The sequence below is a fragment of the Pongo pygmaeus genome, chromosome 18 (genome assembly GCF_028885625.2).
Source record: "Pongo pygmaeus isolate AG05252 chromosome 18, NHGRI_mPonPyg2-v2.0_pri, whole genome shotgun sequence".
NCBI classification, from domain to species: Eukaryota; Metazoa; Chordata; class Mammalia; order Primates; family Hominidae; genus Pongo; species Pongo pygmaeus.
In genome coordinates, this window is record NC_072391.2 from 27,595,484 (window position 1) to 27,614,096 (window position 18,613).

At 44.2% G+C, this 18,613-nt stretch overlaps 1 protein-coding gene across 5 annotated transcripts in view; it reads right to left on the reverse strand.

Moving 5' to 3' along the window:
• Window positions 1-18,613, reverse strand: part of ARHGAP17 (Rho GTPase activating protein 17) — a 98,414-nt gene that overhangs the window by 42,984 nt on the left and 36,817 nt on the right. For 4 of the 5 annotated variants that reach the window (XM_054452993.2, XM_054452995.2, XM_063654089.1 and 1 more), the window contains exons 2-7: window positions 16,758-16,797; window positions 15,008-15,112; window positions 8,301-8,374; window positions 6,455-6,566; window positions 6,145-6,221; window positions 1,997-2,108 (exon numbers count right to left, since the gene is read on the reverse strand). In XM_054452993.2, coding sequence (XP_054308968.2) covers window positions 1,997-2,108; window positions 6,145-6,221; window positions 6,455-6,566; window positions 8,301-8,374; window positions 15,008-15,112; window positions 16,758-16,797 — 520 coding nt within the window. Of the gene's footprint in view, window positions 1-1,996; window positions 2,109-6,144; window positions 6,222-6,454; window positions 6,567-8,300; window positions 8,375-15,007; window positions 15,113-16,757; window positions 16,803-18,613 lie in introns of those variants that run through there. The other variant, XM_054452996.2, reaches the window with a different exon arrangement.

Here is an 18,613-nt window from a genome sequence, read left to right on the forward strand (position 1 = left end):
TAAAGTTTAAATTTACTGACATGTGGTCCCAGAAACCCCAAACTGATTTAAGTTTAATTAAAAATGGACCTGGACTGGTAATACTCTCTGGGAAGTCTCATTTCCAATCCCTGATGGTCCCACAGATAAAGCCCCTCTTAAAATGAGTTCACAATAATTACGAAACACATGAGGAAATAATCCACCATAAGCAGACTCCTACCACTCTCACTGAGAATTTCAGAAAACAGAATTAACAGAAATTACTAAATAAGTATATTTAAAATGATTTAAAAGAAAGAAACACTAGGAAAGAATAATGTAGTATCAAAAAAGGGCAGATTTGAATAATTAGAACTTCAGAAATGGAAAATAGTCAATGAAATTAAAAACTCAATGTTTTTTGAGTAGCAGATCAAACACAGCTAAAGAGAGAATCAGTGAAACAGAACATAGATCTGAGGAAATTACCCACAAGGTAAGCATAAAGAGAGAAGGAGGCAGAAAATATTTTCATAAGTTTTTACCATTTGAAATACTGACAAGTGTGGAAGTTGAGAGAAGAGACATCAGACCACGATGACTTCCTAAACCTCTACCCAAATTTGTGTGCAGTAAGTAGGCAATAGCCAAGATCTAGGTTAGAACAGATATTAAGAAGACTGCTGGGTAAATGACACTGACAAAGCTACAACTCTTCAGACCACAAATAAGCCAATGTGACATTATTTTAGTAGAAGCATTTATCTGAATATCATCTTTTAAACATAAAAACTTTTTAAAACAAAGGCATAACTTTGTGAGTTTAGTTTTAATTTCTACCCACTATATTATTTTAAACAAGTCATTTAATTGCAGTTAATTGATCAAGGTTTGCTATTTTGAAAAGCAAAGTATGTCATGACCTAAATGAAGTAAAATATAACAGTCTTAATATCAGCAGGAAATAAAAAAACAATTTTTTTAAAACAACGAAAAATAAGAGTAGCAAAAGTCTAAGTCAATCCAGATTTAGACTCTAGATTGTCTAGAGACTCCCCAAAGACCTATTCCCTTTACCATTTCAAATAATTCCACCTCAAATAACATTCAGAATGAACATCTATCTACACAGGTGGATGCAGAGAGAATGAGATCACTTGACCATCTAATTAATCTGTAATTTATGAGATAAAAGCTCTATTTCTCCCAAATTACAAACCAATTGTTCAAGCAACATTTTAAAAATAATCCTTATCTTCTCCAAGGACATATGAGCCATTTACTGTATATGAAATCTTACATTATAGCATTCATTCCAGAAAACCTATACTATTTCACTGATCTATTTTAATGCTTCTTATACAGTTTTACTTCTTTTTTCTTACTTTTGCATTTCTTATGCATTTTTAATTGCTGTAACTTTATTATATGTTTTGCTATGGTTTTCTTTCCTTTTTTCTGACTTCATCTTTAAGTAAGCTTAGACATCTTGTCAAGTTTTCAAAAATATCCTATTTGAGGCCGGGCACGGTGGCTCAAGCCTGTAATCCCAGCACTTTGGGAGGCCGAAGTGAGCAGATCACCTGAGGTCGGGAGTTTGAGACTAGCCTAACCAACATGGAGAAACCCCGTCTCTACTAAAATACAAAAAAATTAGCCGGGTGTGGTGGCACATGACTGTAATCCCAGCTACTCCGGAGGCTGAGGCAGGAGAATTGCTCGAAGCCGGGAGGCAGAGGTTGCGGTGAGCTGAAATTGCGCCATTGCACTCCAGCTTGGGCAACAAGAGCAAAACTCCATCTCAAAAAAACAAAAAAAAAACCCAAAAATATCCTATTTGAAATTTAAAATGTTTTATTCTGATCATAAAATAATATAGTCTTAGAGAATAAGAAAGAAGAAAATAAAACCTACCTTTCAAATCATTCAAAATATTCTGATAGAAATTATTTAAAACATTAAATAACTTACATTTGAACTTTCATCCCTCATTTGCAAAAACCGAAAAGATACATTTATCAAGGAATTCTCATACCTTGCACTGTTCTACTTTATTTCCAGCTTCATCCATCTCTTCCTTTAGAGTATCTATTTTTGATGGAAGCCCCTGAAAGTTGGTTCCTGAGGATTTGTGAGCTTGGTTCCACCTGCAAAACAAAGGGGTTGCCAGCATCTGAGAACCAGCTGTGTATACTCAACAGCTGGAGGCAGGACCTACTGGAGATAGATCCTTCCCCAAAACTGATTCTACCTGGAAGGGGTATCACTGCCCAGGATGCCAACTTCTCTTGAGCTTATCCTCTAAGAACAGAAGCAGGCAAAAGGAGACTTCAGCTTCCCACCATGACAGGACTCTCATAGTGCTAGGAGTAGTGGTCTGCTTTGAGCATAACCAACCACATCTTGTCTCACACAAACTCTACTACTGGAGAGAAATCCATGGAACCCCTTTCTTGTGGTGGCCAATCACGGAATCCTTGCCACCAGAGGAGAGCAAGGTGCTCTCCTTGCTCTCTTGCTTTGAGCTGAAATGTTCCCTGTGCCACTGGGAATCAGCTCCTGCTTTTGAGAACTCCTTGTGGCTCTTTCTACCACCATACTACCATCTGTGACCTGGGATTACTTTCAGCAAGTAAAAGCCAGAACTTCAATAGTGTAGCTATGAGGCTGGGTGCGGTGGCTCACACCTGTAATCCCAACACTTTGGGAGGCTAAGGTGGGAGGATCACTTGAGCTAGCAGTTTGAGACTAGCCTGGACAACACAGCAAGACTCCATGTCTACAAACAACAACAATAATAATAATGTAGGTATCAATCCATAGCTATGAAAGCACTAAAAAGAAAAAAAGAAACTATAGTAATAATAGGGGATAAGTGGGAAATAATCATAGAAAACAATGTGTTCTGATTTTCAAATGTGCTTTGACCTTCTGTTTGAAAATGGGTATGTCTGGTGTTGTGGAAAGCTCTATCACTTTAAATGTAAACACAGCTGTTATAAAATGCAGCATGAAAGCCCATGTTGGCCGGGTGCAGTGGCTCACGTCTGTAATGCCAGCACTTTGGGAAGCTAAGGTGGGCAGATCATGAGGTCAGGATATCGAGACCATCTTGGCTAACACGGTGAAACCCCATCTCTACTAAAAATACAAAACATTAGCTGGGCGTGGTGGCGGGCGCCTGTAGTCCCAGCTACTTGGGAGGCTGAGGCAGGAGAATGGCGTGAACCCAGGAGGCGGAGCTTGCAGTGAGCCGAGACCGAGATCGCATCACCGCACTCCAGCCTGGCGGCAGAGTGAGACTCTGTCTCAAAAAAAAAAAAAAAAAAGTTAGCTACTTACTAAACTTTCTAGACTGCTGCAGTGCCCCAAAATGCTATGTTCTGCCCACTTCGTGTTCCTGACATGACACATTCCCCCACCAAAAGGCTTCAGCAAGTCTGCCAAAGCTAAACTGGAGATGCTATATTGTGAAAGGAGCATAGATTTCAGAGTCTGACATGTCCAAGTTTGGAGCTCAGCTTTATCTTAACTAGTTATGTGACCTAGTTAGTCACTTCGCCTCTATGCATCTCAGTTGCCTCATCTACAAAACTATCACAAACACTGTCTGCCTTGTGGAACTGTCATAAGGAGGAAAGGCGAGAAAAATATGTGTGCGTGTGCACACACATATGATGTCTGGCATATAATGGATTCCTACTTAAGTATTACCATTTTTTTTCTCCAGGGAAAAGCAAAAGGAATGAGAAAAAGTGGAAATACTCAATTGTTTCAGCTTCTCCAACACCTACTGTGATTAAGTGAACAAGACCGTGAATGCAAGATGAAGAATCAGTATTAAAATCACCTATGGGATACATGCGCTCAAGATGCAAAACTCCTGTCAGATAAACACCTATAATACTGCTCAACCAACTCTAGTGAGGGAGCATTTGCTGCCTTGTTTAATTAATCATTAGAATATTTTCCTTCTCTTGAGCAAAGATGTATCACAGGGTGGCCTGCACTCCCAGCTACACAGGATTCCAATCACACGTACAGGCCAGGTGTGATGACTCACACCTGTAATCCCAACACTGTGGGAGGTCAAGGAGAGACATTTACTTGTGGCCAGGAGTTTGAAACCAGCCTGGGCAACATACCGAGACCTCGTCTCTACTAAAAATAAAAAGCTGGGGCTGGGTGCAGTGGCTCACACCTGTAATCCCAGCACTTTGGGAGGCCAAGGCAGGCAGATCACCTGAGATCAGGAGTTCGAGACCAGCCTAGCCAACATGGTGAAACCCTGTCTCTACTAAAAATACAAAATTAGCTAGGTGTGGTGGCGCATGCCTGTAATCCCAACCACTAAGGAGGCTGAGACAGGAGTATTGCTTGAACCCAGCATCTTGGTTGCAGTGAGCCAAGATTGTGCCACTGTACTCCAGCCTGGTTGACAGAGAGAGACTCTATCTTAAAAAAAAAAAAAGAAAAAAAAATAGTAGCTAGGTGTGGTGGTGTGCAGCTACTCGAGAGGCTGAGGCAGGAGGATCCCTTGAGCCCAGGAGTTTGAGGTTACAGTGAGCTATGATCACACTGCTGCACTCCAGCCCAGGTGACAGGGAACATCACATGTACACATGACCAGGAGACTGTGGACTTTGCTGTCAGAATCCTAACACTACAATGTATGCTCCTGAAGGCACAAAGCAAGTCATATAGATAATATATGCAGGTCCCTCCCTTATCTGTAAAACAAATCTCCTCTCAAAAGTAGGGAATGTTACACTAACCTCTACCCTGTTCCCTCCAAGTCACATGGAAAGGCCTATGCATTTAGAGTCTAGCACAAAGTCTGGTGCACACTGAGCACCTAATTGATATCAGTTGAAAACACAGATGAACGAATGAACAGGGATTGGTGGGAGAATCAAATGGGCTGACATAAAATGAAAGTAGCTTGATCCCTGGCATGTGGCAAGAGGTAAGTTACTTGATAATTGCACTAGCAGAGTCTTCACCATGTGTGAATTCCTAAATATACCTTTTCTCATCTCAACATTTCTTAAATCAGGACTCATCTTCACAACTGATTTGTACACATTGCAAATAAAGTTTTATTGGAACACAGCCATGCTCATTCATGTATGCATTGCCTATAGCTGCCTTTATGCTACAACAGCAGAGTTAAGCAGTTACAACAGGGAGCAACTGGGTTGCAGCACCAGAAAGATTTACTATCCAGCCGTTTACAAAAGAGGTTTGTCAACCCTTGTGATAAAGTAGGAAACAGGACTGAGGCTGGTGGTGCCTGTTTCCCTATTCCCAACTGTCACATGCCTGTGAAGAAAGCCATGTAAGTCACTGATAGAAACTCCACTGAGGGCCAGGTACTACGGCTCATGGCTGTAATCCCAGCGCTTTGGGAGGCCAAGGTGGGAGGATCACTTGAGGCCAGAAGTTCAAGACCAGCCTGGGCAACACAGCTAGACACCATGCTGTGGCATGTGCCTGTAGTCCCAGCTACCTGGGATGCCGAGGCAGGAGGATCACTTGAGCCTGGGAGTCTGAGGCTGCAGTAAGCTATGATCGCACCAGCCTGGTGCAGCAGAGCAAGACCTTGACTCAAAAAAAAAGAAAAGAAAAGAAAAGAAAAAAAAGCCAAAAAACTCCATCAAGGACAGAGCAGAGGCAGCAGTCCTGCTCTGAATCCTGACAGACTCCTTTGCTGACATCAGTCCCCACATCAGCAGCGCTGATTTGGCTACATAGGTTTACATGAGTTCCTGCCATGTGAGTGCCTCCTTCCTTGGTACTGAAGGTATTACAAGTACACAGGGTTTGTGACACGGCAGGACTCTCATGAGCTGTTAGGGCCACAGATGTGTTTATTCCTACACTCTGAGTTGTGCTCTCAGAACTGCCACCATCCCCTCTTCCGTTAAATATACTCACTTCATTTTCCTTAGATGATTTCCTCTCACTGCTGGCTCACTAAGAACAGGATGTTCTAACAACATCCCCACTGCCACGCTTGGGAGAACAAGGCCTATAGGAGGTGCTGGCAGGCTGGCACCCAGTCTGGGGGTCAAATGCACGAATTGGCGAGCACTTCCATTGTGTCCACTGTCAGTGGTCTTCCTCTCCCCCGTGGTGGGAATGGGACACAATGCTGCATTGCTGGCTCAAGCTGTCTGTTACCTGGCTCTGACTGAATCCCAGTCTAACACCAATCTTGCAAGCTGCTTCCTCTGTTTCTGGATGTTGGGAATCTCCACCTAAAAATAAGAACATACCAAATGGGATGCACTTCAGGGCTTTTAGGTTAACCATTTTAAAGTATTTACAAACGTTTTTTCTCCAAGGCAAAGGATTTTGTACCTTCAATTGACTCCCCTTATTTCCAAAAAGAAGTGTATGTTAAAGCCAGCAACTACTGTTAAAATTTTAACACTCACTGTCCAGCCCACACCACTCTCGGCTCCTCCGTGCTGCACAGTGAAGCACCCACCTCGGCTATGCCGTACAGAGGGTCCACGATCTCCTTCTCAACAAAGACTTCGTGCTGGGAGAGCTCGAGAGCCAGCTGATTCTCAGCATCTCCACACGTCTCCAGCATCTTCCTTTAAAAACAAGACCCCCAACAACGAGCACGTGCTCATTAAATCAGGCACTGGATTATCGTGTGGATCAGTGCTGCTTGCCATACAACAGGAACGCATTAGGCTGCTACCTAACGAGCCTTGAAAATATTATAAATGTAGGATGCTGCCTAAAACATGAGTCCACAGATTTGTGCTTTAAAATAAAAATGACTGTCTCAGGGATGCACTCTGTGTGTGTGGGTGGCAGATGGATGTGTGAACAGTGAGATAACAAATTACTCAAGAATTAGATTCTCAAGTCAGGTGAAAGCCAAGTGTTCACAAAACACTCTGAAAATCTTTTAAATTAGACATTAAGTTCATTCCATGTTATCTTATGTCTGCAAGTCCAGCCTCGGCCAGGCTCCCTTTCTGCTATGCAGATGAGCTAGCTGGCTAACACTTAAGGGCCCTGTTACATAAATATCATGTTTCCTTTTAGTTTGCTTGCGAACATGCAGCTGATATCATACAAAGTACACGTGCAGTGATGTAACTCCGCAGTCTCTATCCCTCCCTCCTCCCTCTCTCCTTTCCTTCCCCTCCACCCCTGCAAGCTCTCTATGGGGTTCTTTCGACACCAGAAATGCATGTTGCCTGGTGTGAGGTGGCCATGGTGTCGTAGTCAGGAACATGCTCTCTGGTGCCAAGCTGCCCAAGTCTGAATATAGGCTTTGCTCTTCTCCCACTGTGGGGTCTCAGGCAATTTCCCTGCCCTCTCTGTCAGTATCCTCGTCTGTAAAATGGGAGTGATATTGTGTGTTAACATGCTTCTAAGTGCTGATATGACCTACCTCCTAGGTTGTTTTAAGGATTAAATGAGCTATTACTTGGAAAACACTTATAACCATGCTAGCATGCAGTATCACTCTGGTGTGATGAGGATGGCCATAGAATGTGGAAGCACAAACAGGAAAAACTTCCAGGCTGGAGGGAAGGAGGATGCTGGCAGGTGGGCACAGGCCACCCTCCTCCCAGGGCCCCCAAACATGGAAGCAGACAGGAGAAAGGAATGGTGACGAATGGGAGGAAACTGTTCTAGGACAGCTAGAGAACTGTAGACGCTGAGAAATGGACTGAAAAGTCTGAAGGCCTCATCCTGCTGGGAAGCAGGGCCCATGTCACAGCCAGAGACAGTAGACAGGGCTAGAGAACAGCCTTGCTGCGGGAGCAGACAGAACGGTATACCTTCCCTCCTACAATAAAAACTGCTTTGTTCTTACTTATATAAATTATTTAAAGAATACATGCCAATTGTAAAAAAAAAAAAAAAGATCCAAGTAATTCAGAAAATACACTCTTTTTAGATAACTACCATGGATGTTTTGGTGACCGCCTGTAAACGATGTGACTCTAAGAACTAAAAGGGTCTGGTCAGAGTTTCTAAATCTGAGCCAACACCTGGAACACAGAAGGGACCACATTCTTTCTGTCCAAGATTAGGGGAATAGGGATTGACCCTATCATTTGCTTTTTTGTTAATGGCCCTTTCTGCCATCCAACTCCAGCCTGACACCTACTAAAAGGAAGATTCTCTAGCAACCTGGTGGCCTTGACCCCACTTTCTCCCAAGGAGCCTCAGCCAGTCTCCTAGCGGATGAGACATGCCATCAACGCTCACAGTTCCTCTCACAGGTCCTACATACACCACCTGGCCCAGCCACTTCCACCAACCTACATGGTGCTTGGCACTCTGAATGCAGCAACTCTTACCCCAGGAGAGAGTCTTCCAGCTGAGTCGATGCTTCTTGCATATTTTGAGCGAGAGCTGTCAGAGGCAGTTTTTTCTGGAAGACAGAAGACAGTGTGTGTTTTTCTCATTATTACTTGATACCCATTCTCAATGATCTTTTTCAGATCATCATTCATTAATTTCTCCCTCCAGGCAAATTACACAGGTAGGAGACAGCCTGTCTGGGTTCAGGTTCTGGTCTCACAGGTATTAGTTGTATGATGATCTCTGTTTCAGTTTGGGGCTATCTGTTGACTAAAGAAAATATATCAAGTACCTAACACATTGTAAGTATTCAGTAAATGTTAGCTGCTATTATTATTATTGCTGTTGTTGTTGTTCTGCTTATTATTATTTTTGTTTGTTTTTTTGAGACAGGGTCTCAGTCTGTCACCCAGGCTGCAATGCAGTGGCATGATCTTGACTCACTGCAGTCTCCACCTTCCAGGTTCAAGCAACTCTCCTGCCTTAGCCACTGAAGTAGGTGGGATTACAGGCCTGCGTCACCACGCCCGGCTAATTTTTGTATTTTTGGTAGAGATGGGGTATATTGACCAGGCTGATCTCGAACTCCTGAGCTCAAGCGATCTGCGTGCCTCAGCCTCCCAAAGCGTTGGGATTACAGGCATGAACCATCATGCCCAGCCTGTTCATATTATTATTAATGAATCAAAGCACACTATGTTCAAGGCACTGGGGACATGAGAGAGACATAGACCTTGCTCTCTAAATGGTTATCCTGACAGGTATATGCAATGAGTGCTCAATTTCAAAAGCTTTTGCTAGAACACTCATTCTTAAACTGGCTTTTTTTTTTTTTTTTTGAGGCAGAGACTTGCTCTGTCACCTAGGCTAGAGTGTAGTGGGGCAATCTCGGCTCACTGCAACCGCCGCCTCCCAGGTTCAAGTGATTCTCGTGCCTCAGCCTCCCCTGCTGTGATTACGGGCATGCACCACTACACCCAGCTAATTTCTGTACTTTTAGTAGAAACGGGGTTTTGCCATGTTGGCCAGGCTGGTCTCAAACTCTTGACCTCAAGTGATCTGCCCTCCTCAGCCTCCCAAAGTTCTGGGATTGCCGGCATGAGCCACTGCACCCAGTCTAAACTGCTCTTAATTTGGCTGTCATTCTAAAACGTGGCTTTATTTAAATACCTAAAAACTTCTAGCTAAAGAACCAAACAGTTTTTGTAATATTTTTAAATACAAAGCCACTCATTTTCCTATCAGAGATTTGTTTTTCAGCTGGCAATGACCACAGAATCACCTGATCTAATGTTATAACCGTACAGTCAAGGAACCCAAAGCCGAAGGAGGTTAAGTGGCCCGGCCAGGCATCCCAGGGAGAGGCAGGAAAGTCAGACCTGAGTGCTGATGGCCAGGGCCTCTGTTCAGTGTCTTCCCTACGGGCCAATGGCTTATCTCAGGAGAGGCCTGGCAATTACAAGTGGGCTGATTATAATGTCATAATCTGCTAACAAAAAATGCTTTCAATTCTGCAGCATTTCATGTAATTTCACATGCCCAGTAGAAAGGGGATTCATGTTAAAAACACAGGGTCCACCCGACATGTCACTTGCCTCTTCTGCCTCCAAAGGGCTCCATCTGATACAATCACACATGTACTGGCTTGTACTGGACAGAATATCTCTGCACGCTATACAACAAACTACTAAGAGCAGTGGCTCTGGAGAAGGGAACTGGGTGCCTGGGGAAATGGGCTAGGAGGCACTTCACTGTAAGTTCTTTTGTATATTCTGAATTTTGACCGTGTAAATGTAGAACCTATTCAAAACAGTAAACCGAAATTTAAAAATAAACAGAGTCATTTACCCATTTCCCCTCTCCCCAAATTATTGATTTTTAAATTTTTTGTAGAGACAAGGTCTCACTATGTTGCCCAGGCTGGTCTCAAACTCCTGGTCTCAAGCAATCCTCCCACCTCGGCTTCCCACAAAATTATTTTCAAATAAATAAATAATGGGCTCCATCTGCGCTACAAGGAGACTATTCCCAGCTGCCCCATTTCTGGACAAGGAAGACATGAGAATAATAGGGGATAATTCCTACCTTTTGGTTATGCTGCCTTTCTAAAGGAGGCTAAATACCTATTAAAGATCAATGCAATAATCAAGACAAACATACTGTGCAACTCTGGAACTCTAGGAGTCTACGGAAAAAAAATAATAGAGAAGTCTATTTTGACAAGCATCACTCAAGATGGCAGCTATAAATAGTTTTGCGGTTTCCCTAACCTGACCCCAAAGACACAAAAATCTTGTTTCCTATGTACATAAATAAGGAAACTCTGCTTAACATATGGGCTCATTAATCAAGTATCAACACTGAACTTCTCCACAGGGAGGGCTTTGTGCTTCCTAGAGGTGAACAGCTTTCTATCATGAGGGATAATTTTTTTTTTTTTTTAAGACAGGGTCTGGCTCTGTTGCCCAGGCTGGAGGGCAGTGATGCGATCTCAGCTCACTGCAACCCACTTCCGGGGTTTTGCCATGTTGCATAGGCTGGTATCGACTCCTGAGCTCAAGCAATCCACCCACCCTGGCCTCCCAAAGTGCTGGGATTACAGGAGTGCAGCACCATGCCTGGCCAGGGATGAATTTTAAATGCTCTAAAGACTTAATTTGTAAAATGCATGCCAATCACACAAAAAGAAATAATTCTCTAATCTAATAATCTGTCTTATCTGACCCATGACAGTTCTGCCATGTCAATGGTGGCTGGGCTGCGAAGGTCACCTGCCCCATGTCTCTCTCTTCCCTTCCATTCTTGCCTCTTCCCATGCAGGGAGCATGTTATGAGGCCTTTGGGAGGTTCCTCCTGTGTTTTCTAGAGCCCTGGAGACTGCTGCAATTTTCTCCATATTAGTCTTCTCTCACCATTGTTGTGGTAACTCCTCTTCCCAAGTGCAAAGTGTAGGTATCCTCAAAGCCCTGTCTTTGGCACTTTTGTTTGACGTTGGAAAAGGAAAGCTAAAGCATTAGGTTTCAGAAATGAGGGCCAAGCACTTTTGCCCCAGCTGCCTGGAATATTCCCACCACCTGCCACTAATTTCCCTCCTTTATAGGGGAGACACCACTTCCTCCAGGAAGCCTCACCTAATTACCTCCCTCTTCCTCTGGTACCCATTCTGGGCCCCCCATAAAACCCTGTGCATGTTTTATTGAGCAACTTGTTTTATAATGATCCATTTGTATGTATCTCCCCCACAAGACCATGAAAACTTACATTTCATTCATTTTATATCTCCAGCACTTGTACAGAGTAGGTGTTTGATAAATATTTGTTTCTATTGAATATATGTCTTGGACTGTGTCTCAAGGAAGACAACAGGAACTAGATAGAACTGTGAGGGACAGTGACATATTTGGGGACTGGTGAGTGTTATGTGGCTGGCACAGAGTGTGAATGGAGAGCAGGAGACAATGAAGCTGATAAGGAGAAATGGAATCTGCTGAGAAAGGGCTTAAGTCATCTAAAGAGTGTGGACTTTATCCCAGGCAATGGGAACCAGCCAGTGTCCCTCAGAAGAAGCACTTCTAACATTAAGATACTTCCTGTGTGGAACTATTTCACCAGGCACTACAAAACATTTAGCATCTTGGCCAGGCACGGTGGCTCACGCCTGTAACCCCAGCACTTCGGGAGGCCAAGGAGGGAGGATCACTTGAGGTCAGGAGTTGGAAACCAGCCTGGTCAACATGGTGAAATCCTGTCTCTATTAAAAATACAAAAATTAGCCGGGCTTGGTGGTGTGCACCTGTAGTCCCAGCTACTCGGGAGGCTGAGGTGGGAGAATCATCTGAACCGGGTGGTGGAGGTTGCAGTGAGCCGGGATCGACCACTGCACTCCAGCCGGGCAACAGAGCAAGATTCCATCTCAAAAAACAAACAAACAAACAAAAAACGCTTAGCATCTCGGTTCACCCTCCAAATGCCAGTGGTATCTGCCAGTCCCTATGATGACCAAACTGTCTCTACACATTTCCATATGCCCCCAGGGGTGTAATTCTGGTCCCTGTTAAGAACCACTAAGCCAAGATTTTTTTTTTAGGCAGGAGGATGACAGAGTTGATTTGTATTTCAGGAAATTGACTCTGGTGATCAGGTTGAAGACAGACTGGAAAGGAAATTACAGACAGGAAATGTAGCTCAGGAGGTGACTACAATAGTCCAGGTGAGAGGGAGTCAGGTCTTGCATTAAGGCCAAGGTGGTAGAGATGCAATGGAGATGAGCAATTTAAAATATTCAGAGAGAGAAATCAAAGGACTTGCTAATCAGGCAGTTATGGGGTTTGGAGGATAAAATAAAAGGGAGGCCCAGCACAGTAGCTCATGCCTGTAATCCCAACACTTTGAGAGGCCAAGGCGGGAGAATTGCTTGAGCCCAGGAGTTCAAGACCAGCCTGGGCAACAGATGAGACCTCATCTCTACTATGAAAAAAAAAAACAATTAGCCAGGCTTGGTGGCACAAGCCTGTAGTCCCAGCTACTTAAAGGTTGAGGTGGGAGGATGGCTTGAGCCCAGGAGGTTAATGTTGCAATGGGCCGGGATCGTGCCACTACACTCCAGCATGGACAACAGAGTGAGACCCTATCTTGAAAAAAATAAATAAAAAATAACAGGGAATATAAGAAAGCCCTCCAGTTTCCAGCCTGCATAAAAGGGTGGATGGAATTCAGAGAGTCAACACAGAAGGAAGAACTGATCATGCATGCTAGAATAGACATCTAAGAGAGGAAGTTTTTTGCTTGGTTGAAAATGGCTTAGAAGTCACTGGCATAAACACATCAGTTAGAAGCCATAAGAACAGAGGAGGTGGCCCAGAGAATATGACTTGGAGAATAAGAGAAGCAGAGAACTTAAGGAAACAATGTGAAAAGGGTAAGCAGAGCAGAAGAAGGCAACAGAAGGACAAGGAGCTCCAGGAAGCAGAACCAGTAGGCTGGGTCTGGTTCCGAGGGACAGAGCTTTGCGGCAAGTGTGGAAGCATAGTTGTATGCAAACTTCCATTCCTATGACAGACATGATTGCAGAATCCTCACTGTTGTGTAAGAGTGGAAAAACCCTGCTGCCAGGGTGCCCCATAAAAGTCTGTAGGAAACATAAAAGAGTAACACAGATCATCTGCATACTATTAATAGTTCTCACTTTTGAGACACCTGGTGACAATACAGCAAATCATAGCTTCCCTGTGTGTCACCGAAACTGTCACTTCAATGTTGCATGGGCTCTAAGGTTTACTGCATGCTCATAAGCTGGGAACTTGTAAAAGCAAGGATGGAACTCCCTCATGAACAAAGGCTGCTGTGCTCCACCGGCTCTACCTAGGAACTGAACCCTCTCTGAACAAGTGGACCTTGGAACAGACACCGGATGGCTCTCCTAGAGTCCATCCCTCTTCCTCTCCATACTAGTATCCTGATTTTTCTCAGGGATCTACCCTGGCCTTGATAAAGTCTATGAGCTGGAGGTAGGACCATAGCCCATGCTCTAGGCCTGGGCCCAACTACCTTAAACCAATCGGCACATCCAATCTCCTCACCCCACCTCACCCCCCATCCATGGTAACTAGGGTGGAACAGCAACAGTCAAAAATGGGGAATGTAACTCCATACAAATCAATGCAATGGAACGTGCTTTCAATCTGCCAAGAGCTTGAAAAAGCAGCTTTCTCACTCCATCAAGAAAACTACTGGGGCCAGGTATGGTGGCTCATGCCTGTAATTCCAGCGCTTTGGAAGGCCCAGGTGGGAGGACTGCTTGAGGCCAGGAGTTCTACATCAGCCTGGATAACAAAGCAAGATCCCCATCTCTATGAAAAAATTTAAAAAATTAGCCAGGCATGGTGGTGTGTACTGTGGTCTCAGCTGCTTGGGAGACTGAAGCGGGAGGATCTCTTGAGCCCAGGAGTTTGAGGCTGCAGTGAGCTGTGACTGTACTACTGCACTCCAGCCTGGGTCATGGAGCGAGACCCCGTCAGGAAAGAAAAGAAAATAAAGAGAAGAGAAGGGAAAGGAAAGGCGAAAGGGGAAAGGGAAGGGAAGCAAAAAGAAAAGAAAAAAGAAAAAGAGGCGGGAGGGGAGGAGAGGGGAACTACTGGGAGAGAGGCTCTCTACTCCCACTGGCCACACTCAAGGAACAAGCAGCCCATAGAAGCTGCCAATAGCCAACTTGCCATCATGAGGATGCCTGTCTAGGGACAAAGCAGACACTGAGGGCACAGGAGAGAGAAGGAAAGAAATTGGGTTTTTCATTACATTACTGAAATGTTAGATGAAGCCTGACCTCAAGTCCATCCCAACCTCTGGACTTTTCAGTTAGCAAACCAATACATTACTTCTACTTCAATGTCCATTTAAGACAGGCTTTCCGCTTTCTGCCAGCAAAAGATGCATAACCAACACAGCCATTCTCTTATCAATGACACATGATCGTGGAGCTTTTAAAAGCACCTGGAGAAGATTCCGTGTAAGGAGGGCTTCCAGCCCAGCGATGTCTTAAACACAAAAGAATGCTATGGTCATGCAGTTGTCATGAGCGTGCTGGGTGACAGAAGTCACCAAAGGCTGATCCACTGATGCCACTTACGACAACCAACCAATCCAGGGGTTGAAAAGCCTCAGAGAGATGCAGGAACTGTGGGTCTGAGTCACATCTGATACTCACGTGTCTCCTCTCGGCATCGGTGCCATGCTGGCCCTGGAAACATGCCACCAAGCGCTTATGGGAATGGTGGCATATTGACCGTACTGTGTCCAGGCGTCTCTCAATCTGACAAGGCAGAGACAAAAGAGAACAAATTCATCCTCTTTCTTTTGTGGTGTCTGCATGCTGGTAGGAAAAGCATGGCTGAATCTACGTGCAGGGAAAAGGGATGACCTTGGCTACACCTTGCTATCACATTGAGTGGCGCCAGTCAGTTTACACACTACAGCACCAGAAAAGCACCAGGTCGGACCAGGCAGAAACGAAAATGAATGATCCAGGCCCAGACCCACTGCCAAGTGGAAAAAACCACAGAGATGCCAAAGAGCTCTCTCCAGTTCATGGCAACAGAGCCTTCCACACAATGTACATCAGACAGAAGCAGTAAAATAAACGTTCCACAATTTAACTGCAAGATCTGCGTTTTCAAAATTATTCCTTATTGGGTTTGGGGGGTGTGTGTGTGTGTTTTAAATAAACCTCTAAAGCAGAATGGACAGTCAGCAATAAGAAACACTGACTTAGGGGGCCCACGCATCATAAGCAGCTTCCCAAAATACTATTGCTAGAATATGGCTGTTTATGGCAAAGAGAGCTGCTTTTTACAGGAAGGAATGCCAAAAATGTGTATTCTGATGACTCATGAAGAATGAGAGCAGGCCCTTTGGGATGCTTTCTATTTTAAAGATAAATCAACAAATTCAAAACAGAATACATTTGACCCCAAACCATTTTACGCATCGAGATGGTTTGTGCCTCTTTCTCAAAAGAGCAGCATTTCTTCAGATCCAAGCCCATAGCCCCAGGACTCAGGGCTGGCAGGCAAGGGGAGATTTAGGAGCAGATTCCACATTACCTTCCCCAAATCTTGCAATGACCAGATTTTCAAACATTAGAAAACTAATGCACATTCATTTGCCACCAGAGAAAAGCAAAAAATGAACAAATTCCATAATTTAATTTTGATTCCAATTTCCACTAGAATGTAAACTCCACAAGGACAGAAGCCTTGATCTGTTTTGTTCACTGATTTCTCCCAGTGCCTGGTACGTTATCTTTCACAGAAACAGAAGGTACTCATTTAATATTCGTTGAGAGGACCCATGTCTATTGAGTCCCTGTGCAAGGTATTCAAGAATCAACAGCAAATAAATGCTGGTTCTGCCCCTCTGGGATGCACAGCCCCCTGGGGAAATGCCACACAACTCCTCTAACAGAGACTGAAAAAAAGAGGCAGAAGAACACAGGGCAAATCAAGGGATGTTTCACGTCACAAACAGTTTCTGTGGCTTGCAGTGGCAGTAATAATAACAATAGATCACTAATATCTGGCACTTATCACGTGCCAGGCTGCGTTCCCAGTGCTGTTCCTGCTTAACTCATTAAATCCTCCTAACAAACTGTGAGGTGGATAAGGCCTTTCCCTCAGTTTAGAGAAGTGGAAACTGAGGCGCAGGGAAGTTCAGTAAATCCCTGAGGCCACAAAGCTAACCAGCGCAGACCTGAGATTCGAATCCAGGAAGCTGGGTTTCAGATCCCCTTTTCATCATCATGCAACAAAACTGATTTTCTTTCCTGCTCAAAATCACACTGATTAATTTTATTCTGTTTCTGGTTTAAAAAAAAAAAAAGCCCACAGGCCTCAATTCTCACATAGGAAGTTTTTTCCATCCTTTAAACAGATCATTTAAAGGAGACTATATTTTGTTACCTGTAATAGATCTTCACTGAGGACTTCTGTTTTCTCAGCTCTGTGGGAAAAATTAAAAGTTCAGAGTTAGAAATCCAAAAATGAAAGGCAACTCCTAAAATTTAATAATTATTAGCCTGGAGTTTAAAGCAAAACAGGCAGAAATGAATTTAGAAGGGTTGGCAGGAGCAGTTTACCAATTTTGACATCAGAGAGCAATTTAAGCAAAACCAAAGAAAAATAACTAAGCAAAACTTTGTGGGGAATAGCAGCCCAAAACAAGAACAAATGATCCTGAGTAGTGGTTCTCAAACTTGAGCAGGCACAGAATCACCAAGGGCAGTAGGTGCTGATATAAAATGCCATTTCCCAGGTCCCTCTGGAGATTCTATTCTAATTCAATAGACCCTGCATTTTTAACAGCCACTCCTTGCTCACAATTCTATTGCAGGAGGTCTCGAGACAAGGCTTTGAGAAAACACTTCTACAGAAGCTTAAACTTCAGTTCACAACCAGAAACATTACGCAAAGATACAAGCGTAGACCATGACACACAATAACAATTAGTTCCTCCTTCAAATTTCCTCTCCATCCTTACTTTTAAAAGAAACTAAGTGTTTCCACAACTTTCTCTGCTATGCTTTGAACTACTACTAATTTCATCGACCCTTCCATTAAACCAACACAGTGGCCAGCAATCAGAAGGGGGCATTCCGAGCTGGCGGAGTCTCAATTGTCAGAACATAATTATTTTTATTTTATTTTTTTATTATTATTATTATTTGAAACAGAGTCTCACTCTGTTGCCCAGACTGGACTGCAGTGGTGTGATCTCGGCTCACTGCAACCTCCACCTCCCGAATTCAAGCGATTCTCGTGCCTCAGCCTCCCAAGTAGCTGGAATTACAGGCGCGTGCCACTTCGCCCAGCTAATTTTTGTATTTTTAGAAGAGACAGCATTTTGCCATGTTGGCCAGGCTGGTCCCGAACTCCTGACCTCAAGTAATCCGCCCACCTTGGCCTCCCAAAGTGCTGGGATTACATGCGTGAGCCACCGGGCCTGGCGTGAAGGAAATTTTTAAAAGAGAAAGAAAAAGTATGTTTCAGCTCTGAACAGTGAAGGGAGTCAGGGGAAGGCTGTCAATGAACCGGAAATTCAGAACGGGGATTGTATGATCTTGGCCGGGAACCAATGCCAAGAGCAGGAAAAGCTTTTGGGCCAGAAAGTAAATGAGACCCCTAGAATGACCTCGAAATGCTGCTAAGCTCAGAGCAGTGCCAACTGTGGGCAAAGGAAAGAAGCGCGCTGCTCCTCCAGTCTACACTTAAGGCAATGGCACGTTAGCCAGAACGGGGCATTGCCATGGGGGATTCTAACACTTGTCATCATGGCACTGTCCCAGTCAACCTGGAGGTGCCTACAGGGTGGCTCACTCACCAGTTTCTGCAGGAAACTGGAATGCTGACCTGACTCAAATACCTCCCAGGGCCAGAGGATCAGGGCCTAGAGACAAAGCCAAGGCCCCAGCTTCCAGAGGCAGCCAATTTTCAACTCTATGAAAAGGCTCCACCAGCAGCAGGCCAACATATGCCACCCTAGACCTTGCTTGGCATGCACGGTGCCAGGCATTGCTGAAGAGCCAAACACGGGTAGTCATACCAGTTAGGGAAGGGAAGCAGGACCCCAGCTGACCATGAGGTCAAAGAACCAGACTCAAAAAGAAACCTGACAGTCAGCCTAGCAAGAACACACCTGGCATGAGATTGTCATAGCTTCACCATTAGACGCCCTCATTCCTCTCACCAATGCCTTATCCCTCCTTTAGTAAAATGCCACCAGGGAATGGGTAACTTTTGCCTTTCTTCCCTAGCCAAAA